At 42.2% G+C, this 27,193-nt stretch overlaps 1 protein-coding gene across 1 annotated transcript in view; it reads left to right on the top strand.

The window, feature by feature from the left end:
* The window catches only part of LOC126068845 (melanoma-associated antigen B2-like), a 137,616-nt gene that overhangs the window by 26,059 nt on the left and 84,364 nt on the right, over positions 1-27,193 (top strand). Inside the window, exons 2-3 of the mRNA XM_049871538.1 lie at positions 23,645-23,719; positions 24,381-24,624. Of these exons, the coding sequence (XP_049727495.1) occupies positions 23,645-23,719; positions 24,381-24,624 (319 nt within the window). The remainder of the gene's footprint in view (positions 1-23,644; positions 23,720-24,380; positions 24,625-27,193) is intronic.

Raw genomic sequence — 27,193 nt, 5'->3', positions numbered from 1 at the left:
AGACAAAGAAATAAAGGGTATCCGGATTGGCAAGGAGGAAGTAAAGTTATCACTATTTGCAGACGACATGATTATATACACAGAAAACCCTAAGGAATCCTCCAGAAAACTACTGAAACTAGTAGAAGAGTTTGGCAGAGTCTCAGGTTATAAAATAAACATACAAAAATCACTTGGATTCCTCTACATCAACAAAAAGAACACCGAAGAGGAAATAACCAAATCAATACCATTCACAGTAGCCCCCAAGAAGATAAGATACTTAGGAATTAAATCTTACCAAGGATGTAAAAGACCTATACAAAGAAAACCACAAAGCTCTACTACAAGAAATTCAAAAGGACATACTTAAGTGGAAAAACATACCCTGCTCATGGATAGGAAGACTTAACATAGTAAAAATGTCTATTCTACCAAAAGCCATCTATACATTTAACGCACTTCCGATCCAAATTCCAATGTCATATTTTAAGGGGATAGAGAAACAAATCACCAATTTCATATGGAAGGGAAAGAAGCCCCGGATAAGCAAAGCACTACTGAAAAAGAAGAAGAAAGTGGGAGGCCTCACCCTACCTGACTTCAGAACCTACTATACAGCCACAGTAGTCAAAACAGCCTGGTATTGGTACAACAACAGACACATAGACCAATGGAACAGAATTGAGAACCCAGACATAGATCCATGCACGTATGAGCAGCTGATATTTGACAAATGACCAGTGTCAATTAACTGGGGAAAAGATAGCCTTTTTAACAAATGGTGCTGGCATAACTGGATATCCATTTGCAAAAAAATGAAACAGGACCCATACCTCACACCATGCACAAAAACTAACTCCAAGTGGATCAAAGACCTAAACATAAAGACTAAGACGATAAAGATCATGGAAGAAAAAATTGGGACAACCCTAGGAGCCCTAATACAAGGTATAAACAGAATACAAAACATTACCAAAAATGATGAAGAGAAACCCGATAACTGGGAGCTCCTAAATATCAAACACCTATGCTCATCTAAAGACTTCTCCAAAAGAGTAAAAAGACCACCTACAGACTGGGAAAGAATTTTCAGCTATGACATCTCCGACCAGCGCCTGATCTCTAAAATCTACATGATTCTGTCAAAACTCAACCACAAAAAGACAAACAACCCAATCAAGAAGTGGGCAAAGGATATGAACACACATTTCACTAAAGAAGATATTCAGGCAGCCAACAGATACATGAGAAAATGCTCTCGATCATTAGCCATTAGAGAAATGCAAATTAAAACTACGATGAGATTCCATCTCACACCAGCAAGGCTGGCATTAATCCAAAAAACACAAAAGAATAAATGTTGGAGAGGCTGCGGAGAGATTGGAACTCTCATACACTGCTGGTGGGAATGTAAAATGGTACAACCACTTTGGAAATCCATCTGGCGTTATCTTAAACAGTTAGAAATAGAACTACCATACAACCCAGAAATCCCACTCCTAGGAATATACCCTAGAGATACAAGAGCCTTCATACAAACAGATATATGCACACCCATGTTTATTGCAGCTCAGTTTACAATAGCAAAAAGCTGGAAGCAACCAAGGTGTCCATCTACGGATGAATGGGTAAATAAATTGTGGTATATTCACACAATGGAATACTACGCATCGATAAAGAACAGTGACGAATCTGTCAAACATTTCATAACATGGAGGAACCTGGAAGGCATTATGCTGAGTGAAATTAGTCAGAGGCAAAAGGACAAATATTGTATAAGACCACTATTATAAGATCTTGGGAAATAGTAAACCTGAGAAGAACACATACTTTTGTGGTTACGAGGGGGGGAGGGAGGGAGAGGGTTTTTTATTGATTAATCAGTAGATAAGAACTGCTTTAGGTGAAGGGAAAGACAACACTCAATACATGGAAGGTCAGCTCAATTGGACTGGACCAAAAGCAAAGAAGTTTCCGGGGTAAAATGAATGCTTCAAAGGTCAGCGGAGCAAGTGCGGGGGTCTGGGGAACATGGTTTTCGGGGACTTCTATGTCAATTGGCAAAATAATTCTATTATGAAATCATTCTGCATCCCACTTTGAAATGTGGCGTCTGGGGTCTTAAATGCTAACAAACGGCCATCTCAGATGCATCAATTGGTCTCAACCCACCTGGAGCAAAGGAAAATGAACACCAAGGCCACACGACAACTAAGAGCCCAAGAGACAGAAAGGGCCACATGAACCAGAGACCTACATCATCCTGAGACCAGAAGAACTAGTTGGTGCCTGGCCACAATCGATGACTGCCCTGACAGGGAGCACAGCAGAGGACCCCTGAGGGAGCAGGAGATCAGTGGGATGCAGACCCCAAATTCTCATAAAAAGACCAAACTTAATGGTCTGACTGAGACTGGAGGAATCCCGACGGCCATGCTCCCCAGACCTTCAGTTGACACAGGACAGGAACCATCCCCGAAGACAACTCATCAGAAATGAAAGGGACTGGTTAGCGGGTGGGAGAGAGACGCTGATGAAGAGTGAGCTAATGATATCAGGTGGACGCTTGAGATTGTGTTGGCAACTCTTGTCTGGAGGGGGGATGGGAGGATAGAGAGAGAGGGAAGCCGGCAAAATTGTCACGAAAGGAGAGACTGAAAGGGCTGACTCAAGAGGGGGAGAGCAAGTGGGAGTAGGGAGTGAGATGTATGTAAACTTATATGTGACAGACTGATTGGATTTGTAAACGTTCACTTGAAGCTTAATAAAAGTTATTAAAAAAAAAATTTATGCTACTTAAAAAAAAAAATCACTCATTGAAAACCTTATGGAGCCCTGCTCTACCCTGACACACATGGAGCTGCCATGAGTTGTAATCAAGTTGATAGAAACAGATTGGGTTTGGTTTAGGATAGATCACAGAATCAAACTGAGGTGATCTAGAGTTTGTGGAGAACCTTCAAGATGGCTAACTCAAAAAAATACCTCTTCTAGTACCTGTTATGTTTAATGTACTTTAAAATGCTTTCCAGGCTTGGAGTCTTCTAAAAGAATACAAATGTGAAGGAGATGTTTGCATCTCTGGTGGAATGTGGCCTAGGATAGATGTCTTGGGGAGCGTCCAAAAGAATAGACAGAAGCTAAAAGGAAACTAGCAAGAAGACCAAGACATCAGATTTCACTTAACACGGGACGTTGTTGTGAACTGGGAGTCTGTCCGTGGTTCAAATGGTTAACACTTTACACTGGGCTGCTAATGAAAAGGTTGGAGGTTTGAATCCAACCAAAGGTACCTCAGAAGAAAGGCCTGGCAATCCACTTATGAAAATTCAGCCATTGGAAACTCTGTGGAGCACAGTTGTTCTCTGGCACACATGGGGTCGCCATAAGTTGGAATCAACTCAGCAGTAACTGGTAACGTTGTGAACTGCCTTAGTTTCTCTTAGCCGCCATATCTCCCCTTTATACCCATCACTTCCTCTCTCCTTTTAGTTTCAGAGGAAGAGATGTTCAAGAACCCTTCTGGCTCCTGAAATTTCTTGGTCCTATGAACTCATCTTTCCTTTCAGAAGTTTATCTTGCTTCATCAGCAACCTTCCATTTACAGTAAATATCCTAAAATATTATGAGATCTATCTGGTACATAATTTTCACCTGTGCATGAATGACCACTCTGATTGCCCTCCATGTTGTCCAAGCCTTGGGAAATGCCTTCCCATACTGACTTGGGGCTTGGCCATAGTGCTACCTTTGCTTAATGGGATAATAGCAAACATGACGTTAAGTATAGACTTGAAAAGAGATGTGACATTGGGGTTTGCCCTCTCTGACTTTTCTTGTGATACCTTGGAACCACCAGCATGAGAACAAATGCAGGCTAGCCTGCTGGATGGTGAGAGCTAAATGGCCTAGATACCTCTCTTGCCCCTGCCATCAGAAAGACAGGTAGCCAAGGAACAGACGTGTGAGTGAGGCCATGGACCATCAGCTGACCACAACTCAGGAGTGACCCCAGACAACACTACATGGTGCAGAGATGTGCCATCCCAACTGAAACGACAGACTCATGAACAAATAAATGGTTGTTGTTTTGAGCCACTAAATTTTGGCAGGGTTTGTTATATAACATAAATCTATGCTTAAGTATATATAATCCCTCTAGTTTCTGCTTTAATTATTTTCTTCCATTCATTCCAATTATTTCATTTCTTACCAAATACTTATCTAACACAAAATTATATAAGCATACTCTGTGATAGGGACTGTGCTAACCAATAATGCATGACAAACTATAACAAACATAGGAGCTATCTTTATGAAACAAAGAAAATGATGATAGCTAAAATTTATTGAGTGTTTTCTATGTAGCATCTTCCATGTTAATCTTTTAGCATACATTAGTTCATACACCAACCTTACTATTGACCCCATTTTACAGATGCAGAAATGGAGGTTCAGAGAACATTCAGACATTTGCTTTAAGTCACAGTAAGTAATGGAGTTCAGATCTTTCTCCAGCACTTGTGTACTTTAGTTTAACAACAGATATAAAGAAACCTAGGCATTCAGTCTCAACTCTGACAGTAACTTCTGTGTCAATGCAAAGAATTTAAGTCTCCTTTAAGGCTCTGTCTAGCTACCCTTTTACTATGATGCAGAGTAAAGAGTCTTTAACCTGAGTCCAGGTCCTCACCACTGATGCTTTGCTTCATAACTTGTCCGTTAGTATCTGTCCTCCTCTATGCGGAAACTAAAGCCTTTTTTAATTTTTTATTGTATGTTAGATGAAAGTTTATAGAGCAAAGTAGTTTCTTATTAAACAATTAATACACATATTGTTTTGTGACATTGGTTGCCAACCCCATGACCTGTCAATACTCTTCCCTTCTCGATCTTGGGTTCCCCATTACCAGCTTTCCTGTCCCTTCCTGCCTTCTTGTCCTCGCCCCTGGGCTGGTGTGCCCATTTAGACTGTTTTGTTTTATGGGCCTGTCTAATCTTTGACTGAAGGGTGAACCTCAAGATTGACTTCAGTACAGTAGACGTGTTTGGAGGCCATACTTTCAGGGTTTCTCCAGTCTCTGTCAGACCAATAAATCTGTTTTTCTTTTTATTTTGTTGTGAGTTAGAACTTTGTTCTACATTTTTCTCCAGCTATGTCCAGGACACTCTGTTGTGATCCCTGTCAGAGTAGTCAGTGGTGGTAGCCGGGCTCTATCTAACTGTGCTGGACTCAGTCTGGTGGAGGCCATGGTAGCTGTGGTCCATTCATCCTTTGGACTAATCTTTCTCTTGTATCTTTAGTTTTCTTCATTCTCCCTTGCTCCAGATGGAGTGGGACGAGTGGAATATCTTAGATGTCCACTCACAAGCTTTTAAGACCCCCAACGCTACTCACCAATGTACATTGTAGAACATTTTCTTTATAATCTATGTTACGCCAGTTGAGCTGGATATTCCCGGAGAGCATGGTCCCCACAGCCCCCCGCCCAGTAATCTGGTCCCTCTGGGATTTTGGATGTGTCTATGGCGCTTCCATAACCTTTGCTTGGACAAGTTGTGGTGGCTTCCCCAGTTTTGTGTACTGTCTTACCCTTCACCAAAATTACCACTTATCTATTGTCTATTTAGTGTTTTTCCATCCCCACCCCTCCCCTTCCTTGTAACCATCAAAGATTATTTCTTTTTGTCCGTAAACCCTTTCAGTACAGGAGTGGACTCATACAATGTTTGTCCTTTTGTGATTGACTTATTTCACTCAGCATAATGCCCTCCAGATTCATCCATGTTATGAGATGCTTCACAGATTAATCGCTGTTCTTTATCATTGTGTAATACTCCATTGTGTGTATGTAGCACCGTTTGTTTATCCATTCATTGTTCTTTATTGTTGTGTAATACTCCATTGTGTGTATGTACCACTGTTTGTTTATCCATTCATTGTTCCTTATCATTGTGTAATACTCCATTGTGTGTATGTACCACAGTTTGTTTATCCATTCTTTATCATTGTGTAATTCTCCATTGTTTCTATGTAGCAGTGTTCGTTTATCCATTCATCTGTTGATGGGCATCTAGGTTGTTTCCACCTTTTTGCTGTTGTAAACAGTGCTGTAGTGAATATGGGTGTGCATATATCTGTTCATGTAAAGGCTCTTATTTCTCTAGGATATATTCCAAGCAGTGGGATTACTAGATCCTATGGTAGTTCTATTTCTAGCTTTCTCAAGAAGCACCAAATCGATTTCCAAAGTGGTTGTACCGTTTTACATTCCCACCAGCAGTGTGTAAGTGTTCCAGTCTCTCCACAACCTCTCCAGCATATAGTATTTTGTGTTTTCTTGGTTAATGCCAGTCTAGTTGGGGTGAGATGATATCTCATTGTCGTTTTGATTTGCATTTCTCTAATGGCTAATGATCGTGAGCATTTCCTCATGTATCTGTTAGCTGCTGGAACGTCTTTGATGAAGTGTGTCCGTTCGTATCCTTTGCCCATCTTTTAATTGTATTATTTGTCTTTTGTTGTAGAAGTGTTGGATTTTCCTGCAGATTTTACACATTAGACCTTTGTTGGATTTGTCATAGTCAAAACTTTTTCCCAGTCTGTAGGTTCTTTTTTTATTCTTTTGGTGAAGTCTTTTGATGAGCATGTGTTTAATTTTTAGAAGAGCCCAGTTATCTAGTTTATCTTCTGCTGTTTGTGTGTTGCTAGTTATGGTTTGCGTCCTGTTAATGCCGTGTATTTGGGAAACTAAATACTTGAAGATTACCATTGTCTTCTCTTTTGCCAAATCAAATAGCATTTGAAGCTGAGTTCATTCTGAGTTGTCATGCAGCTCTCCATGGGGAATTGATATTTGAATAGAAGCCTGAGAGAAATGAGAAAGAAAACTATGTGGATATCCAGGGAATGAGCATTTCTGGAAGGATTGTGGAATCCTGACATAGGACCATGCTCCGTGCCTCCAAGGAACACACAGGAGCCATTATCATTGACTGAAGTGAACAAGAGGAAACGGTTGGGAGATGAGTTTACAGAAGTACCCAGAGGCCACTTTAGGCAGGCCTTGGAGACTGGTTAGACCCTCAGAGAGCACCAAGAGAGTTTCTTTTCCTTCTCTAAAATTCAGTACTGGAACCTTGTCATCCTGTTTTAGGGAATAAACCAATACCAAAGAAGATGCAGGCAAATTGACATTATGAATATAAAACACACGTTCTAAAAACTCACACTTTGTTTTCTAAGCCTAAAAAATGTCCCTATACTGGAGTGGCATTCTTGGTCATGGATCTAAATGTAAATTGAGTTAGTGACTAAAGTTTTATAAGATTATAAAAAAATCAAACATACCTTTCAAAATTACAGGAAGGCTTGAACAAGTTTTATACATCTTAACAGAAAACAGCATTCATTTTATAATAATTATACTTTGAGAAACACGATGAAATGGTTGAAATAAATAATATGCACTTTTAAAGGTGGCAAAAATTGTATAATGGCAGATACTTATTCATAGGCCCAAAGTGGGGGGAGGGGAAGAGAAGAGAAGAAGGAAAGATGAAGAAGCAGGGACTTATTTTTTGCATACCTTCTCTGCACCTTCTGAGTACCCCAGTGCTGGATGGATGAGACAAGGATTTAAGGGTCTTCTGAGCAGATTTGTCAAAACAGAATCTACAGTCTCTGGAAGGATGGCCTGAGGCTAAAACACACAGTTCTTCTTGAGGTCCTTTCCCCAAACATAAAATTGTGTTCTTTAGAGAACCCTGCAAGAAACCAGTGTGTAAAATGTTTCAATGCTGTGTATGTTGCAATGAGTTTTTACTAAATTAGTAGCAACAGGCTTGGTGCCTTAAGGAAATTACTGGTAACAGACTTGCCCCCCTGCTATAAACAACTGGAAAGCTGGACACGATCTTCTAAACCTCAGCTTTTGGATGTTGGACAACAGAATAGTGCATTACGGAGACTGCCCAAGAGGAGAAGTCCTGGTAGTAGTTAAGAGCTTGGCTGCTAACCGAAAGGTTGGCAGTTCAAATCCACCAGCCACTCTTTGGAAACCCTTTGGGGCAGTTCTACTCTGCTCTACAGGGTCGCTATGAGTCAGAGTCAACTCAACGGCAGTGGGTTTGGTTTTTGCGAGAGCGCTGTCCTGGGCCCCTTGTCCTGTCCTGCAGTGTCCCCATCTCACATTACTCTCGGACAGGGACCCATTCTCTGCAAGGTTTCCAGGAGGCAAATGACTCAAGACTTGGAGGGATGTGACATTTCCTGGGAAGCCTTGAGTCCTAGAGACAGGAACCAAGATGAGGACATCCATGAGCCCCAAGCAGGGCTGGCAATCTACAACCTAATCCTTCCTCTAATTTCCTCTGCAGGGTCCTGACCAGAGTGGTAGGAGCCTTGTGGGGTCCTAAAGCAGTGCCCTCCAAGAATCCTGTAAAAGCGACCTTCGTTAAAGCCAAGGAGGCATCCCTCTGCTGCAGGGGCACACACCCTCTCCACCACTTCTGAAAAATCAGCCATTGGAAACCCTGTGGAGCACAGTTGTTCTCTGGCACATAAGGGGTCTCCATGAGTAGGAATCAACGCAACAGAAACTGGTAAGGTTGTGAACTGCCTTAGTTTTTCTTAGCAGCCACATCCGCCTTATACCCATCACTGCATCTCTTCTTTTAGTTTCAGAGTTAGAGACATTCAGGAATCTTTCTGGCTCCTGAAATTTCTTGGTCCTATGAACTCGTCTTTCCTTTCAGAAGTTTATGCTGCTTTCTTCATCAGCAACTTTCCCTTTGCAGTAAATATGCTAAAATATCATGAGATCTATCTGGTGCATTTTTTTCACCTGTGCATAAATGGCCACACTGATTACCCTCCCTGTCGTCCAAGCCATGGGAAGTGCCTTCCAATACTGACCCTGGGCTTGGCCATAGTGCTTGCTTTGTTCAATAGGATAATAGGAAACATGACACAAGTAGAGACTTGAAAAGAGATACCTTGTGACCACCACCACGTGAACAAATGCAGGGTAGCCTGCTGAATGGTGGGAGCTAAATATTTTAAGTTTAAGAACATATATAAAGAAACCTAGGAATTTAGTCTTAGCTCTGAAGTAAGTTCTGAGTCAGTTAGAGAATGCAAATCTTTATTTTTAAAAGTCTGTCTAACCACCCTTTTACTATTATCCGTGTCTGTTAGAAAACAAAGTATACTTGGCTGCTGTTGGGCGGAGTATTCTGTTCATGTCTACGAGGTCAAGTTGGTTGATTGTGGCATTTCGTTCAATCTTGCATGTTTTTTTTTGAGCTCGTTTCTGGATGTTCTGTCCTTCACTGAAAGTGGTGTGTTGAAGTCTACTATAATTGTGGCACTATCTCACTTTTCAATGCTGTTAGAAATTGTTTTATGTATGTTGCAGCCCTGTCATTTGGTGCATAAATATTTAATATGGTTATATCCTGCTGGTATATTGTTCCTTTAATCATTATATAGTACCCTTCCTTATCCTTTGTTATAGATTTAACTTTAAAGTCTATATTGTCAGACATTAATATTGTCACTTCTGCTCTTTTTTGATTGTTATTTGCTTGATATATTTTTTTCCATCCCTTGAGTTTTAGTTTGTATCTCTAAGTCTAAGGTGTGTCTCTTGTAGGCAGTATATGGACAGATTGTGTTTTTTTAATCCATTCTGCCACTCTCTATCTCTTTATTGGTGCACTTAGTCCATTTATATTCAGAGTAATTACAGATTGGTATGAGTGTAGTGCTATCATTTTGTTGTATTTTTTTGTGTGTTGTTGACAGTTTCTTTTTCCCCCTTAATTATTTGTGCTGTGTAGTTTATCTTTATATATTGTCTTTTCCTCTTACTTGTTGTCGTTGATTTTTTTCCTGCAGAATCCTTTTTTTTCTTTTTTCTTGTATTTTATTTTGATGAGTAGGGTTGTTAGTCTCACTTGTGGTTACCCTAATATTTACCTCTATTTTTCTAGGTTTAAACCTAACTTTTATTTCTTTATATTGCCTTGTCTTCCTCTCCATATGAAAGATCTATGACTACATTTCTTAGTCACTCTTTATTGGTTTAATGTTGTCTTCTTTTACATAATGACATCGCTGTTTCCCTGTTTTGAGCGTTTTTTTTTTTTTTGGCTTGATTTATTTTTGTGATTTCCCTATCTGGGTTGACATCCGGTTGCCCTGTCCAGTGTTGTGGTCTCAGGTTGATATCTGATATTATTGATTTTCTAACCAGAGAACTCTCTTTAATATTTCCTGTAGTTTGTTTGATTTTTATGAATTCTCTAAAGAAGTGTTTATTTGGAAATGTTCTAAGTTTGCCTTTATATTTGAGAGATAGTTTTGCCAGATATGTGATTCTTCACTTGCAATTATTTTCCTTCAATGCTTTATATAAGTCATCCCCTTGCCTTCTTGCCTACATGATTTCTGCCAAGTAGTCCAAGCTTATTCTTATTGACTCTCCTTTGTAGGTGACTTTTCGTTTATCCCTAGCTGCTCTTAAAATTCTCTCTTTTTCGAGACAGAAAGGGCCACATGAACCAGAGACTACATCATCCTGAGACCAGAAGAACTAGATAGCGCCCAGCTACAAACAATGACTGCCCTGACAGGGAACACAACTGAGAACCCCTGAGGGAGCAGGAGAGCAGTGGGATGCAGACCCCAGATTCTCATAAGACCAGATTTAATGGTCTGACTGAGACTGGCAGGACCCCGGTGGTCATGGCCCCCAGACCTTCTGTTAGCCCAAGACAGGAATCATTCCCAATGCCGACCCTTCAGACAGGGATTGGACAGGACAGTGGGTTGGAGAGGGATGCTGGTAATGAGTGAGCTTCTTGGATCAGGTGGACACTTGAGTCTATGTTGGCATCTCCTGCCTGGAGGGGAGATGAGAGGGTGGAAGGGGTTAGAAGCTGGCGAGATGGACACGAAAAGAGAGAGTGGAGGAAGAGAGCGAATTGTCTCATTAGGGGGAGAGTAATTGGGCGTGTGTAGCAAAGTGTATATCGGTTTTTGTGTGAGAGACTGACTTGATTTGTAAACTTTCACTTAAAGCACAATAAAAATTATTAAAAAAAATTCTCTTTATCTTTGGTTTTGGCAAGTTTGATTTTAATACTTAACCACTATGCCACCAGGGTTTCCTTTTGTTTGGTGGCTTTCTTTTAAAATATACATCATGCAGAGTTCGATGAGCAACTTGTATAGATACCTTCTCATCATTCACAATATCGGGGAATTTTTCTGCCAACAAATCTTCAACAATTCTCTCTGTATTTTCTGTTACCCTCCCTGTTCTGGCACTCCAGTCACTCATAGGTTATTCCTCTTGAAAGATTCCCCACGTGATTCTTAGAGTTTCTCCATTTTTTTTTAATTCTTTTATCCAATTTTTCTTCTAATATATTGGTACCAAGTGCTTTATCTTCAAGTTCACAAGTTCTGCCTTCCACTTGCTCGGTTCCGCTCCTCTGACTTTCTATTGAGTTGTCTAATCCTGTAATTTTATTGTTAATCTTCTGAATTTCTGATTGCTGTCTCTTTTTGGATTTTTCCAGCTTATGAAATTTTTCATTATGTTCTTGAATAACCTTTTTAATTTTTTCAACTGCTTTATCTGTGTGTTCCTTGGCTTGTTCTGCATATTGCCCAATTTCCTTCCTGAGGTCTTGAAAAGGGTTCTGTATATTAATCTTTTGTATTCTGCTTCCGGTAATTCCAGGAAGGTACTTTCATCTAGAAGATCCCTTGATTCTTTCTTTTGAGAGCTTGTTGAAGTGATCATGTTCTGTTTCTTTATGTGATTTGATATTGACTGTTGTCTCTGGGCCATCAATTGTATTAGTTTATTTTTTTTTTACTGTATTCTAGCTTCTTGCTTTATTTTGATATACCCAAATGGGTTGCTTGAACGAGCTAGCTTGATTGTTTTCACCTTTGAAGCTCCAACGTCCTGTCCCCAGATGGCTAGAGCTGTTATCACGTATATCAGTCTAGGAGTCCATTCACTTTTCTTGTATGGATTCAGCTCAGGTATCCAGGTAGTTGGTCATCAAGTGTGTGATAGAGGCTCTGTCATACAGTCTTAGAGGGGCAGGGGTGATTGGTGTAGGGACCGGTATCTCATTGCAGCAGGAGGGCATGCTCTGTACAAGGCAGGGGGCTGAGAATCATCCCCCAAGTGTCTCTGATGAAAGTGCATCCCTCTTCCCTGGAGTGTAGAGGTGGGTGGGTTCTGCAGACAGACCATGGGCACCCAAAGTTTTTGGTTGTAAGGACGAGGAGGTACCAGTTATCCTTGGATCCCTGTCGCAGGAGGCTGGGTGACCTAAGTGGAGCCACCAGTCCTTGGTCCTCTGATGTAGGTAGGTGAGGACCCTGTTTAATAGGCAAAGCAGTGTCAAACATCAACCACCCACCTCTCCACCGCACAGCTGAATCAGTTGTAGTGTGCCAACAAGTTCCTATTCTCTGGAAGTAGGACCACATAGTTCCATGCAGAGGGGAAAGGTAGTCAAAGTCCACGGACCATTTATGCCTGGACAGGATCCGCTTCTGTCCTGAGCTCCCCAGGCTAGTGAAGCTAGCAAATCATCTTTTCCCCCACTGTGAATTTATTCCTTCTTTTCCTAGGCCAGAAGCATGGCTCTAGGCACTCATCAGGGCCTATGTCAGGCCCAGGGTAATCAACAGCTACTGAAGCTGGCTTGGGGGCAGGGGCGTGGTAAGATATTCGGAAATATTTATCTTTTGCCCAGAGCACCGTTCTTCTCTGGTTCCAGCGATGTGAGTAGGCTGGCTGCTCCTTCCTGCGAAAACTGCGGTCGAATTGTAGTATGAACCCGCTGCAGCTGCTCCCGGGAATGGCGCCTGAGGGCTCCCGGCGATTCAGGTCCTGTAACTCCTCACCACTTCTGAACCGTCTCTTCTTCCCCCTGGTTCTCAGTTTCTTTTCTAACTTTGGCTTTGATGTTCAGGGCTCCTAGCTTGTCATAAATATACTCGTTTCACTGTTTTTTTTCAGGTCTTTGTTGTAACAGGGCTTGCCGGAAGTGTCTGTCTATTCCGTCATTTTAGCCCCACATCCTGTTTATTTGGGAATGTCCTAATTTTGCCTTCATATTTGAGAGACAGTTTTGCTGGATATATGATTCTTGGCTGCCATTTTTTTCCTTCAATGCTTTATGTACGTCACCCCATTGCTTTCTTGCCTGCATGGTTTCTGCCAAGTAGGCCGAGCTTATTCTTATTGAGTCTCCTCTGTAGGTGACTTTTCGTTTATCCCTATCTGCTCTTAAAATTCGCCCTTAATCTTTGGTTTTGGCAAGTTTGGTTATGTTTTAGTGATTTTCTTTTAAAATCTCCCTAACAAGGAGTTCAATGAGCAGCTTGGATAGACATCTTCTCATCTATCACAATATCAGGAAAGTTTTTTGCCAACAAATCTTCAACAAAACTCTGTGTATTTTCTGTATTCCCTCCCATTTCTGGTACTCCAGTCACTCTTAGGTTATTTCTGCTTATAGAGTCCCAAATGATTCTTAGGGTTTCTTCATTTTTTAAAATTCTTTTATCTGATTTTTCTTTGAATATATTAGTGCCACATGTTTTATCTTTCGCCTCACCATTTCTGCCTTGCACTTCCTCAGTTCTGCTCCTCTGAGTTTGTATTGAGTTGTTTAATTCTGTAATTTTATTGCTAATCTTGTGAATTTCTGATTACTGTCTCTCAATTCTTTTTTTTTTATGGATTCTTGCAGCTTATTCAGTTTTTCATTATGTTCTTGAAAAACCTTTTGAATTTCTTCAACTGCTTTATCTGTGTGTTCCTTGGCTTGTTCTGCGTATTTCCTAATCTCCTTCCTGATGTCCTGAAGAGTTCTGTATATTAATCTTTTGTATTCTGCATCTGGTAATTCCAGGAAGGCAATTTTGTCCAGAAGATCCCTTGACTCTTTGTATTGAGAGCTTGTTGAAGTGATCATGGTCTGCTTTTTTATGTGATTTGATATTGAGTATTGTCTTCGAGCCATCTATAAGTTATTGTATTAGTTTATCTTATGCTTCCTTACTGTATCCTAGTTTCTCGCTTTGTTTTGTTTTGATATACCCAAATGGGTTGCCTGAGTGAGCTAGCTTGATTATTTTTGCCTTTGAAACTCTGACATCCTGTCCCCAGATGGCTAGAGCTGTTAATCAGGTATATCAGTAAAGGAGTCCATTCTCTTTTCTTGTATGGATTCAGCTCAGGTGTCCAGGTAGCTGATCATCAAGTGTGTGGTACAGGCTCTGTCCTACAGACTTAGAGGGGCGGGGGTGATTGGTGTAGGTACCGGTATCTGGTTGCAGCAGGGGGTCACACTCTGAACAAGGTAGGGGGCTGAGAATCGTCCCCCACGTGTCTCTGAGGAAAGCGTATCCCTGTTCCCTAGAGCACACAGGTGGGTGGGTTCTGCAGATGGACCATGGGCACGCAGTGCTTTTGGTTGTAAGGACTGGGAGGTACCCATATCCTTGGATACCTGTCACGGGTGGCTAGGTGACATGGGTGGAGCCACCAGTCCTTAGACCCATGATGTGTGTATGTGAGGACCCTGTTTAATAGGCAAAGTTGTGTCAAATATCAAACGCCCACCTCTCCACTGTACACCTGAAATAGTTGCAGTCAGCCAAGAAGGTCCTATTCTCCAGAAATAGGCCCACACAGGTCCATGCGGGGGAAAGGTATTCAAAGTCCACAGACCTTTTATGCCAGGATAGAGCCGCTTCTCTCTTGAGCTCCTCAGCTTGGTGAAGTTGGCAGATTATCTTTTCCCCCAGTTGGGAATTTATTCCTTCTCCAAGGCTGGGAGAACGGCTCAGAGTGCTCGGCAGGGCCTGTCTCAGGCCCAGGGAAATTGACAGCCACTGAATCCAGCTTGGCAGCTGGTGGAGGGCTAAAATGCATGCAAGTACTTAGCTTTTGCCGAGGGCAGTATTTTTCTCTGGTTCTGGAGGTATGAGTAGCCTGTGTGGCTGGCTGTCTCTCCCTGAGGAAACTGTGTCCAGATCGCTATCTCCAGCCCTGCTGCAGTTGCTCCTGAGAATGGTGCCTCAGGGTTCCTGGCGATTCAGGTCCGGCAACTCCTCGTTGCTTCTGATCCATGTGTCCCTTCCCCTGGCACTCAGTCTGTTTTCTAACTTTGCCTTTGATGTTCAGGGCTCCTAGCTTGTCATACATGTAATCATTTCTCTTGTTTTTTGGATCTTTCTTGCAAGAGAAATCACCAGAAGTGTCTGACTCTTCCTCCATCTTGGCCCACCTCTCTTTACTATGATGCAAAATAAAAAGTCTTTAACCTGACTCCACTTCCTTGCCACTTACACTTTGCTTAATATCTTGTCCATTAGTATGTGTCCTACTGTATCAGGAAACAAATTTTATTTTATTTTTTATTGTATGTTAGATGAAGATTTACAGAGCAAACTAATTTCTTATTAAACAATGAATACACATATTGTTTAGTGACATTGATTGCCAACCCCACGACATGTCAGCACTCTCCCCTTCTCGACCTTGGTTTCCCTGTTACCAGCTTTCTTGTCCTTTCCTGCTTTCTCATCCTTGCCCCTGGGATGGTGTGCCCATTTAAACTCCTTTTGTTTTATGGGCCTGCCTAATTTTAGACTGAAGGGTGAACTTCAGCAGTGATGTCAGTGATGAGCTATAATGCTGTCCAGGAGCCATACTCTTGGGGTTTCTCCAGTCTCTGTAAGATACTAAGTCTGGTCTTTTTTGTGTTTTTTTTTTTATTAGTTACAATTTTCTTCTACTTTTTTCTCCAGCTTTGTCCAGGACTCTCTACTGTTGATCCCCATCAGAGCAGTTAGTGGTGGTAGCCTGGAACCGTCTGGTTGTACTGCACTGACTCTGGTGGAGACTGTGGTAGTTTTGGTCCATTAGTCCTTTGGACTGATCTTGCCCTCCAGTCTTTAGTTTTCCTCATTCTGCCTTGCTCCCAAAGGAATGAGACCAGTGAAGTATCTTAGATGCCTGCTTACAGGCTTTTCAGATCCTAGATACTACTCAACACAGTAAGAATGTAGAACATTTTCTTTATAAACTCTGTTATGGCAATTGAACTGGATGTTCCACGTGACCATGGTCCCCAGCCCTTAGCCCAGTAATTTGATCCCTCAGGGAATTTGGATGTGTCTATGGAGCTTCCATGACCTTGCCTTGAATAAGTTGTACTGGCTTCCTCAGTATTGTGTACTGTCTTACCCTTCACCAAAGTTACCATTAGGATATAAAAACTCTTTTAACAGTAGTTGTCTTTGTGGAAGAGGACATTCTTTCCATTTAAACAATTTTTTACAATTTGAGTTTTTCTTCCCTGTACATGTATTACTTTTTTAACAAAATTTTAATTTTAATTTGAAAGTCATATATTTTGAAATTCAAGAAATTTTAAAACACATTAAAATAAATGATTTTTTTAAAAATAACTATCCTTTATAAATGAACACTGGGAAAAGGTAATTGGATCTTAGGCTATCTCTACATGGTGACAACCCAACAAGCAGTTTAGTCATTGGGTGAAACGTTTTCATGGTTCGAGTCCATCCAGAGGTGCCTCAGAAGAAAGGCCTGGTTATCTGTTTCCAAAAAATCACTTATTGAAAATCCTATGGAGCACAGTTCTATCATAACACACATAGGGTTACTATGAGTTGTACTCAACTTGACAGAAAGAGGTTTGGTTTGGTTTTGGATAGACCTCATGGTCAAACTGAGATGATTGAGTATTTGTGGAGAATCAGCAAGAAGGCTTACTCAAAAAATACCTCTCCTAGTGCCTATTCTGTTCAATGAATTTTAAAATGCTTTCCAGGATTGAAGTCTTCTAAAATAATAGAAACATGAAGGAGATGTTTGCATCTCTGGTGGAATGTGGCCTAGGTTAGATGTCTTAGGGAGCACCCAAAAGAATAGACAGAAGCTAAAAGGAAACTAGCAAGATGACCAAGACATCAGTCTTCAGTTAATAAGGGACGTTGTTTTGAACTGGGAGTCCCTGGGTGGTACAAATGCTTAACACTTTACATTGGGCTGCTAATCAAAAGGTTGGAGGTTCCAGTCCAACCAGAGTCACCTCGAAAGAAAGGCCTGGCAATCCACTTCTGAAAAATCAGCCATAGGAAACCCTATGGAGCAGAGTTGTTCTCTGGCACACATGGGGTCACTATGAATTGGAAGCAACTCAACAATAACTGGTAAGGTTGTGAATTGCCTTAGTTTCTCATAGCAGCCACATCTCCCCTTTATACCCATCACTTCATCTCTTCTTTTAGTTTCAGAGGAAGAGACGTCCAGGAACCCTTCTGGCTCCTGAAAATTCTTGGTCCTATAAACTCAACATTCCTTTCAGAAGTTTATCTTGCCCATTTGCAACTTTCCCTTTTCAGTAAATATGCTCAAATATCATGAGGTCTGTCTTGTACGTTGGTTTCACCTGTGCATAAATGGTTGCAGTAATTACCCTCCCTGTTGTCCAAGCCTTGTGAAGTTCCTTCCCATAGTAACCCTGGGCTTGGCCATAGTGCTTGCTTTGCTCAGTGGGATAACAGCAAACATGACACAAGAAGAGACTTGAAAAGAAATACCTTGTATCCATTACTCCATGTGTACAAATGCAGGATAGCATGTTGGATGGTGAGAGCTAAAGGACCTAGATACCTCCTTTTGCCCCTGCCAAGAGAAAGACAGACGGCCAAGTAAGAGATACGTGAGTGAGGCCATGGACCATCAGCTGACCACAAACTCAGGGGTGAACCGAGACAATACTACATGGTGCAGAGATGTGCCATCCCAACTGAAACCACAGACACATGAACAAATAAATGGTTCCTTTGAGCCACTAAATTTTGGCATGGTTTATTATACAACATAAATCTGTAATTAACTATATAACCCTTCTACCTACTGTTGTAATTATTTTCTTCCATTCAGTGCCAAATATTTTATTTCCTACCAAATAGTCACTTACCTGACACATAATTATATAAGTATACTATGTAATAGGGACTGTGCTTAGCAATAATGCGTAGAATAGTAAGCAATAACAGACATGGGATCTGTCTTTATGGAACAAAGAAAATAATGATAGCTAAAATTTATTGAGTGTTTTCTATGTACCATCTTCCATGTTAATCTTTTAGCATATGTTAGTTCATACACCCACTCTGTTATCGACCTCATTTTACAGATGCAGAGGACATTATGATATTTGTTTTTAGTCACAATATGTGAGGAAATTCAAATCTTATTCCAGCGCTTGTGCGCTTGACCATTATACTTTAGTTTAAGAACAGATATAAACAAACCTAGGAATTGAGTCTTAGCTCTAACAGGGACTTACGCATTAATGAAGAGAATGCAGGTCTCTTTTCTTTATCTTTAAGGGTCTGTCTAGCTACACTTTTACTATGATCCAAAATAAAAAGTCTTAAAGCTGACTCCTGTTCCTTGCCGCTTACACTTTGCTTCATATCTTGTTCATTAGTATCTGCCCTCCTCTATGGGAAAATGAATTTCTTTTTTTTTTTTTTAATTATACTTTAGATGAAGGTTTACAGAGCAAACTCATTTTTTAAAATTTTTATTGTGCTTTAACTGAAAGTTCATAAATGAACTCTGTCTCTCATACAAAAATTTATATACACTTTGCTATATAATCCTAGTTGCTCTCCCCGAATGAGACAGCACGCTCCTTCTCTTCACCCTCTTTTTCGATGTCCATTAGGCCAGCTTCTGTCCCCCTCTGCCTTCTCATCTCCCCTCCAGACAGGAGCTGCCCACATAGTCTCATGTGTCTACTTGATCCAAGAGGCTCACTCCTCACCAGTATCATTTTCTATCCTATAGTCCAGTACAATCCCTGTCTGAAGACTGGGCTTTGGGATTGGTTCCTATCTTAGGGTAACAGAAGGTCTGGGGACCATGTCCTCCTGGGTCCTTCTAGTCTCAGTCAGACCATTAAGTCTGGTCTTTTTACGAGAATTTGGGGTCTGCATCCCACTGCTCTCCTGCTCCCTCAGTGGTTCTCTGTTGTGTTCCCTGTCAGGGCAGTCATTGGTTGTAGCCAGGCACCATCTAGTTCTTCTGGTTCAGGCTGATGGAGTCCCTGATTTATGTGGCCCTTTCTGTCTCTTGGTCTCATAATTACCTAGTGTCTTTGGTGTTCTTCATTCTCCTTTGCTCCATGTGGGTTGAGACCAATTGATGCTTCTTAGATGGCTGCTTGCTAGTGTTTAACACCCCAGACGCCACTCTCCAGTGTGGGATGTAGAATATTTTCTTAATAGATTTTATTATGCCAGTTGACTTAGATGTCCCCTGAAACCATGGTCCCCAAACTGCCGCCTCTGCTACGCTGGCCTTCAGAGCATTTGGTTTGTTCAGGAAAGTTCTTTGCTTTTGGTTTAGTCCAGTTGTGCTGACCTCGCCTGTATTGTGTGTCTCCTTCCCTTCACCTAAAGTTGTTCTTATCTACTATCTAATTAGTGAATACACCTCTCCCTCCCTCCCTCCCTCCCTACCCACTCTCATAAGCATCAAAGAATATTTTCTTCCCTGTTTAAACTATTTCTTGATTTCTTATAATAGTGGTCTCACACAATATTTGTCCTTTTGCAATTCACTAATTTCACTCACCATAATGCCTTCCAGATTCCTCTATGTTATGAAATGTTTCACAAATTCATCGTTGTTATTTATGGATGCATAGTATTCCATTGTGTGACTATACCATAATTTATTTATCCATTCATCCATTGATGGGCACCTTGGTTGCTTCCATCTTTTTGCTATTGTAAACAGTGCTGCAGTGAACATGGGTGTGCATATATCTGTTCGTGTAAAGGCTCTTATTTCTCTAGCATATATTCCAAGGAGTGGGATTGCTGGATTGTATGGTAGTTCTATTTCTAGCTTTTTAAGGAAGTACCAAATCGATTTCCAAAGTGGTTGTCCCATTTTACATCCCCAGCAGCAGTGTGTAAGTGTTCCAGTCTCTCCACAACCTCTCCAACATTTATTATTTTTTTTTGCATTGATGCCAGTCTTGTTGAAGTGAGATGGAATCTCATTGTAGTTATGGCTTGTACTTCTCTAATGGCTAATGATCGTGAGCATTTCCTCAAGTGTCTGTTAGCTACGTGAATGTCTTCTTTAGTTAAGTGTCTGTTCATATCTTTTGCCCATTTTTTGATTGGGTTATTTGTCTTTCTGTAGTTGAGTTTTTGCAGTATCATGTAGATTTTAGAGATCAGACACTGATCGGAAATGTCATAGCTAAAAACTTTTCCCCAATCTGTGGGTAATCTTTTTACTCTTTTGGTGAAGTCTTTAGATGAGCATAGGTCTTTGACTTTTGGGAGCTCTCAGTTATCTAGTTTCTCTTCTGCATTGTTAGTAATGTTTTGTATACTGTTTATGCCATGTATTAGGGCTGCTAGCATTGTCCCTATTTTTTCTTCCATGATCTTTATCGTTTTAGATTTTATATTTAGGTCTTTCATCAATTTAGAGTTAATTTTTGTGCATGGTGTGAGCTATGGGTCTTGTTTCATTTTTTTATGGATAAATATCCAGTTATGCCAGCAACATTTCTTAAAGAGACTGTTTGTTCTACATTTAACTGACTTTGTGCCTTTGTCAAATATCAGCTGCTTATATTTGGATGGATTTATGTCTGGATTCTTATTTCTGTTCCATTGGTCTAAGTATCTGTTGTTGTACCAGTACCAGGCTGTTTTGACTACTGTGGCAGTATAATAGGTTCTAAAATCAGGTAGTGTGAGGCCTCCCACTTTGTTCTATTTTTCAGTAATGCTTTCCTTATCTGGGGCCTCTTTCCCTTCCATATGAAGTTGGTGATTTGTTTCTCCATCTCATGAAAAAATGCAATTGGAATTTGGAACCCTTCCAGCCTGTTTTAGGGAATAAACCAATACCAAAGAAGATGTAGGCAAATTGACATTATGAATATAAATCACGAGTTCTAAAAACTCACACTTTCTTTCCTAAGCCTAAAAAATGTCCCTATACTGGAGTTGCATTCTTAGTCATCCAGGTAAATAGTCAGTGAATAAAGTTTTATAAGATTATAAAAAAAATGCAAACATACCTTTCAAAATTACAGGAAGGCTTGGACAAGTTTTGTGCATCTTAACAAAAAACAGCATTCATTTAATAATAATCATACTTTGAGAAAGACGATGATATGGATGAAATAAATAATATGCACTTTTAAAGGTGGCAAAAGTTGTAAAATGTCAGATACTTATTCATAGGCCCAAAGGAGAGGGGGGAAAAAAAGAGAAGAAGGAAAGACAAAGAAGCAGGGACTTATTTTTTGCATACCTTCTCAGCACCTTCTGAGTACCCCAGTGCTGGATGGATAAGACAAGGATTTAAGGGTCATCTGAACAGATTTGTCAAAACAGAACATACAGTCTCTGGAAGGATGGCCTGAGGCTAAAACAAACAGCTCTTCTTGAGGTCTTTTCTGCAAGCACAAAATTGTGTTCTTTCCAGAACCCTGCAAGAAAACAATGTGTGAAATGTTTCAATGCTGTGTATGTTGCAATGAGTTTTTACTAAATTAGTAGCAACAGGCTTCTGGCCTTAACCAAGTTACTGGTAACAGACTTGCCCTCCTGATGTAAACAATTAGAAAACTAGACACGATCTACTAAACCTCAGCTTTTGGATGTTGGACAACAGAATAGTGCATTATGGACACTGCCCAAGAGGAAAAGCCCTGGTGATTAAGAGCTTGGCTGATAACTGAAAGGTTGGCAGTTCGAATCCACCAGCCACTCCTTGGAAACCCTATGGGGCAGTTCTATTATGTCCTATAGGGTCGGTATGAATCAGAGTCAACTCGAAGGCAATGGGTTCCGTTTTTGCGAGAGCACTGTCCTGGGCCCCTTTTCTTGTGCTGCAGCATCCCCATCTCACATCGCTCTGGGACAAGGAACCATTCTCTGCAATGTTTCCAGGAGGCAAATGACTCAAGACCTGGAGGGATGTGACATTTCCCGGGAAGCCTTTAGTCCAAGACACAGGAACCAAGATCAGGACATCCATGAGTGAGGACTGGGAAGATGAACACCCCAGAATATAGGGATCACACAGTGACCTTGTGGCACCTGCTCTCAAACCTAGGAAGCCCCAGGCAGGGCTATCAGGCTGAGCATCCCCTCACTTATCCTTTAGAGTTCTCAGGAACTTGAGAGCCTGGGCCTAAGAAGGGCACCTCGAGTCAGTAGATGCCGGAGTCTTAGTCTCTGATAGATATCAAGCTGATCCTGAATGAGGATGATGGAAGGCCCCAGACAGAATAGTGGTGTCCCATAGAGACTCATCTCTGCTGTCACTCCTTCGAGGTCCTGAAGAGCTGTGGACAGATATGCGTCACCCGGCTTCCAAATCATGGTGCCATGAAGGTGTGGGCCTTGATCAGAGAGGATCTTCAGGAAGTAGAGGGTAGATTCTCAGAACTGATCGGGTGTCATGGTGAGGACACTGACTGAGGGATGAGGGAACCATCCACCCCAGAACAGAGAAGGCCCCACAAAGTCCCTTGCCCCGCTGCTGTCTGAGTTGGGATGCACGGCTCAGAGCTGTCAGACTAAGCACTACCCTCATTTCCTTCCCAGAAATGGCTATGCAGAGATTGTCTCAGGTCCTTGGTACAATTCCGTTGGCCCTAGTTCTGCAGAGGGAGGACACCTAGGCCCTAGGAGGAGGCAAGATAAAGATCCTTCCTGTTATAAAGGAATCCACAAAACAAAGGGCTCCTCACAGAGTCCCACCCCTGTTCACAGTTCTGTGAGGTCCTGGCAAACCTGTCAGTCTGAGGCATCCCTTTATTTCCTCCTGTGGGGCTTCTGTGTGGCAAGGACTTAGGTCTAATGGAGGGTGGGAGGGAGAACACTCCTGTTTCTCGAGAGCAAAAAGACCTAGGACCTAACAGGAGTCAAAGTGAAGACCCTGTGTGTTTTGAGGGGACCCCTATCAAGAGAAAGACCCCCATGTAGGGCTTAGCCCCTGTTTTGATCCTGGAAAGCACCAGGCAGAGTTATCAGCCTGAAGTGCCCCCTCATTTCAGCACTAGGGGTGTCAGGGATGGAAGGCTTTGGTCCAAGGGGCGACCCCCATTGTGCACAGGGTGGAGTCTTGTCCCTAACTACAGTAAGGTGTGGACTGTGAGTGCTAAAGGGGCGAACTATGCCAAAAGTGGGTCTTCTCAGAGCGCTGACCCAGCTGGAACTCTTGTGAAGCCCCAGGCAAGGGTTGTGTGAGGTACGCCCTGTCTGCCCCCTCTAGGGTCTCTGCGAGGTGAGGGTTTTGTTCTCAGCCTGTGACTCAGGTCTGTATCGGCAGAATCCCAGGCTCTGATAGTTATCAAGGTGAAGACCCTGAGTAAGCACAAAGGGACTACCCAAGTCTGCACAGTGTTGTCTCAAGGCTCCCGTCCTTGCTGTCGGCCCTTGGAGGCCCCCACAAGAGTCTTGGCCCTTAGAGGCCCCCTCTAGTCTTGGCCGGATGTGACGTATCCTGACGTCCTGTCTTCTGCACAGGAAGTGCCGGAATGTTGCTGCCACTGATCTGAGGGTCGCGGCTCATCATCGGAGGAGGGTGGAGTTTCGGGACTGGTCAGGATTCCAGATGAGGACCTTGAATGTGAGCTAAGGGGAACACGTAACCTAAAACAGAGGAGATACCACTAAGTCTCGCCCCCAACCGCCAGCCTCAAGGCCACCAGGCTGACTTCGGCCTGGAGAGTCTTGGGAACATGAAGCACCCTAATTCTCCTCCTTTTGGGGAACCTCCTCAGAGCTCCTCTGCTGCTCGCAGTCCCCAGGGGTCTCAGAGGGCCCCATCCACCACCACTGATGCTGCAGGTGCTTCGGGCAGAAGAGCTCCTAGAGGGCCTAAGGGCCAAGGTGAGGGACATCCAATTTCCTCTTCTGCCCGATCCCTCAATGAGAGGTCACATAGAGATTCTCTAACCAGGAGAGTGACCATGTTGTCGTAGTTGCTGGTGCAAAGTATGAAATGCAAGAGCGTATTACCAAGGGAAAAAACGATGATGATCATCAGCAAAAGGTAGAAGGAGCACTTCCCTGAGATTTTGAAGAGAGTCTCTGAGTGCATAGAGCTGATCTTTGGCCTTGACGTGGAGGAAGTCGGTTCCAAAGGTCAGTCGTATATCATTGTCAGCAAATTGGAGATCACCAAGGAAGAGAATCTGAGCAGTGGCAGGGGATTTCCCAAGGCCAGGCTTCTGATGCCTTTCCTGTCCGTGATCTACAGGAATGGCAACCAGGTCACCGAGGAGGAGATGTGGGAATTCCTGAATGTGTTTGGGATGTACGATGGGAAGACGCACTACATCTTTGGGGAGCCCCGGAAGCTCATCACCAAAGATTTGGTGCAGGCAAAGTACCTGGAGTACCGGCAGGTGCCCAACAGTGATCCCCCATGCTACGAGTTCCTGTGGGGTCCCAGAGCCCAAGCTGAAGCCAGCAAGACAAAAGTCCTGGGGTTTTCAGCCAAGGTCAAGGATACCAACTCCAGTGCCTTACAAGCCCTGTATAAAGAAACTTGGGAAGATGAGGAAGAGACAGCCGCAGGCAGAGAATGGGCTAGGGCTGGTCCTCATGCCAGGGCCAGGGCTAGTATCAGGGAGAGTCCAGCTGGTCCTCCCATCCCTAGTGAAGTCTGATGCAGATTCTTCACTTTGTTGTTGAAAATGGCTGGTTAACCTTCTAAGAAGTAGAGGCAACATGGGGCTGGAGAGGGCACATGTATGTCTTCTTGTATTCCCATTACACTTGAGTGACTTGTAGGTTTAGCTCGTTTTTTGTATTTCTCAAATGTTGTTCTTTTTAATTGAAGGATCATTAAGATTCAGAATCTAAATTCACCCTCATGCATTTATCGTTGTTTTTCGGATATCGGGGTAAGAGTTTTGTAGTGCGTAAAACAAATTGAAAATCCTTGAAACGTTTCTTATGAATCCAGAACTAGTTAACGTGGTATCAGAATAGGAATGTTCTTGGAAATATTAAAGATATCCACAAGAGTTAGTTGGGATCACAAGGTAGAGGCAGAAAACCATAGAAGTTGGTCAATTCTTCGTTTTCCTATTCCATTTGGTAAAAGTAGAACAGTCATGTGCTTGGATTTGTTTAGCTTATTTAAGGATGTGGGAGAAAATAAATTGTGATGATTTGACCTCTTGTTCCCTGGCTCTTATTTTCCCCAAAGAGTAATTGAACATCTGCCCTTTGCAAGGCTTCGGACTAGTACTGGGGCCCTTTAGGCAAAGGCGTCAAAGTCCCTGTGAATAGATTTTAAAGTCTAAGAACAACTATGAAATGAGGAGGTTGAGATACTCTCCAAGACTTCAGGACTAGTAGGAAAGGAGTGAGCACTTTAGGATTCCCTCTAGTGTAAATGCCCTGAGGAGGGCATTTTGGGGCCTTGGGAAACTTTGATCTCGGTGTGCACTGGGGGAATTTTAAGTTAGGAAACAGGGTGGGGAAGTGTAGGGGGTGAGAAGAGCAGGTAGGGGTGAGGTTGGGGGCATGGGCAAGTCCAGATCAGTCTATGGGAGCAGTGTGCAAGGTCAGACACTCCCATCATGTGTCTCATTGTGGAATGGCTGCGCCGGGAATGGCAACCAGCTCTTCACACTGCCTCTGGGATTGGGGGTAAACCAGAGAGAAATCCCCCCTGGGGCAGGACTGGAAGGTGTCCTGTGTTCTTGTTCCAGTGCTCTTGAACACAAATGCTGACTGTGTGTTATGCACATCATTTCCAGGGTTTCTGAGAAATAGGGAGATACTCCTTGTAAGAAAGCCAGTATTAGTAGCTTTTTGCCTTTGGTTGGGGGATCCAGAGGCCATGCCATTGAAAGGACAGTAGAATGAGGTTATCTTGAGTGTCATTTGGCAAACACCAAGTGAAGACTGGACTTTTGGCCATGGTGATGAAAATTGGGGTGAGATAGTTGGAAGGGCAGTTGAGGAGGGAAATTGTTTGTCCTTGACAGCACTTCTAGGAGCTTAGTGTTGCATTAAACTGGGACAGTCTACCCACACGCACATTAAAATATATACTCCATAATATGGATTGAATTTACCCACCATGTCCCCCCAAAACAGGTGGTGTAAATAATGACCCAATAACCATGGTTATAATTGCTTTTGGGAATATGTGTTGTTATGTTAAAGAGAGGGGATTGTAAAGTGTGTCTTGAGTCAACTGAACACCTTCTCCAGGGGAGAAAGATGTGGCAGTCAGCTTCTGTAAAGATTTACAGCCTTGGAAAGTCTATGGGGCATTTCTACTCTGTCCTGTTGCATCCCTGTGAGTCAGAATCTTCTGGATAGCAGTGCTTTTTTTTTTCCCCCAGTGGGATATCTTAAGTCCAGTGGCTTTTGAGATACAAAGGAGGTGATTGAGTAAGCAAGCGATCACAAGTGGGGAATGATAGTTGCCATGCCACACAAGATCTCCAAGGAAAGATGAAACAAGCTGAAGAAAGACAAGCAAACAAAGAGTTAAAGTTATCCCCTAGAACCAGCACCTGAATTTAGATTTCTAGCCTCCTAAATTGTGAGAAAATAATTTTCTATTTGCTGAAGCCTCCCATTTGTGGTATTTCGGTTATAACAGCGCTAGATAACTACGACACACTCTAATGAGTGATAAAATGCTTTGATCTTGACTACTAACATAAATGTTGGCAGTGTAAACCCATCCAAGGGCACTGCAGAAGAAAGACCTGGCAATCTGTTTCTTTAAAATTTATAGCCGAGGAAACCCTATACAGCAGTTCTACATGGGGTTGGTTTTAGTTGGAATTGACTTGACGGCAAGGAGGTATTGTAAAATATTACTTAGTTTTTCTTTCTAAGTAGTATTTCTTCTCATTTGGTTTTCTTTGTCCTAGAGCACTGCGTATTCTTACAAACCCTGGAGAAAACAAAACAAAAAATTCTCAGATGGCCGGTTGGTATTGTGTGGTGTCAAAATGATCATAGTAATAAGTGCCATTCCTTAAAGACCCAATATGCGCATTTTGCCTGGTGCTTCTCATGCCTTGCACACAATGCACC

This window comes from Elephas maximus, chromosome X (assembly GCF_024166365.1).
Source record: "Elephas maximus indicus isolate mEleMax1 chromosome X, mEleMax1 primary haplotype, whole genome shotgun sequence".
Taxonomy (NCBI): Eukaryota; Metazoa; Chordata; class Mammalia; order Proboscidea; family Elephantidae; genus Elephas; species Elephas maximus.
Note: the sequence above shows the minus strand (reverse complement) of the source record. Positions and strands in the feature narration are given on the sequence as shown.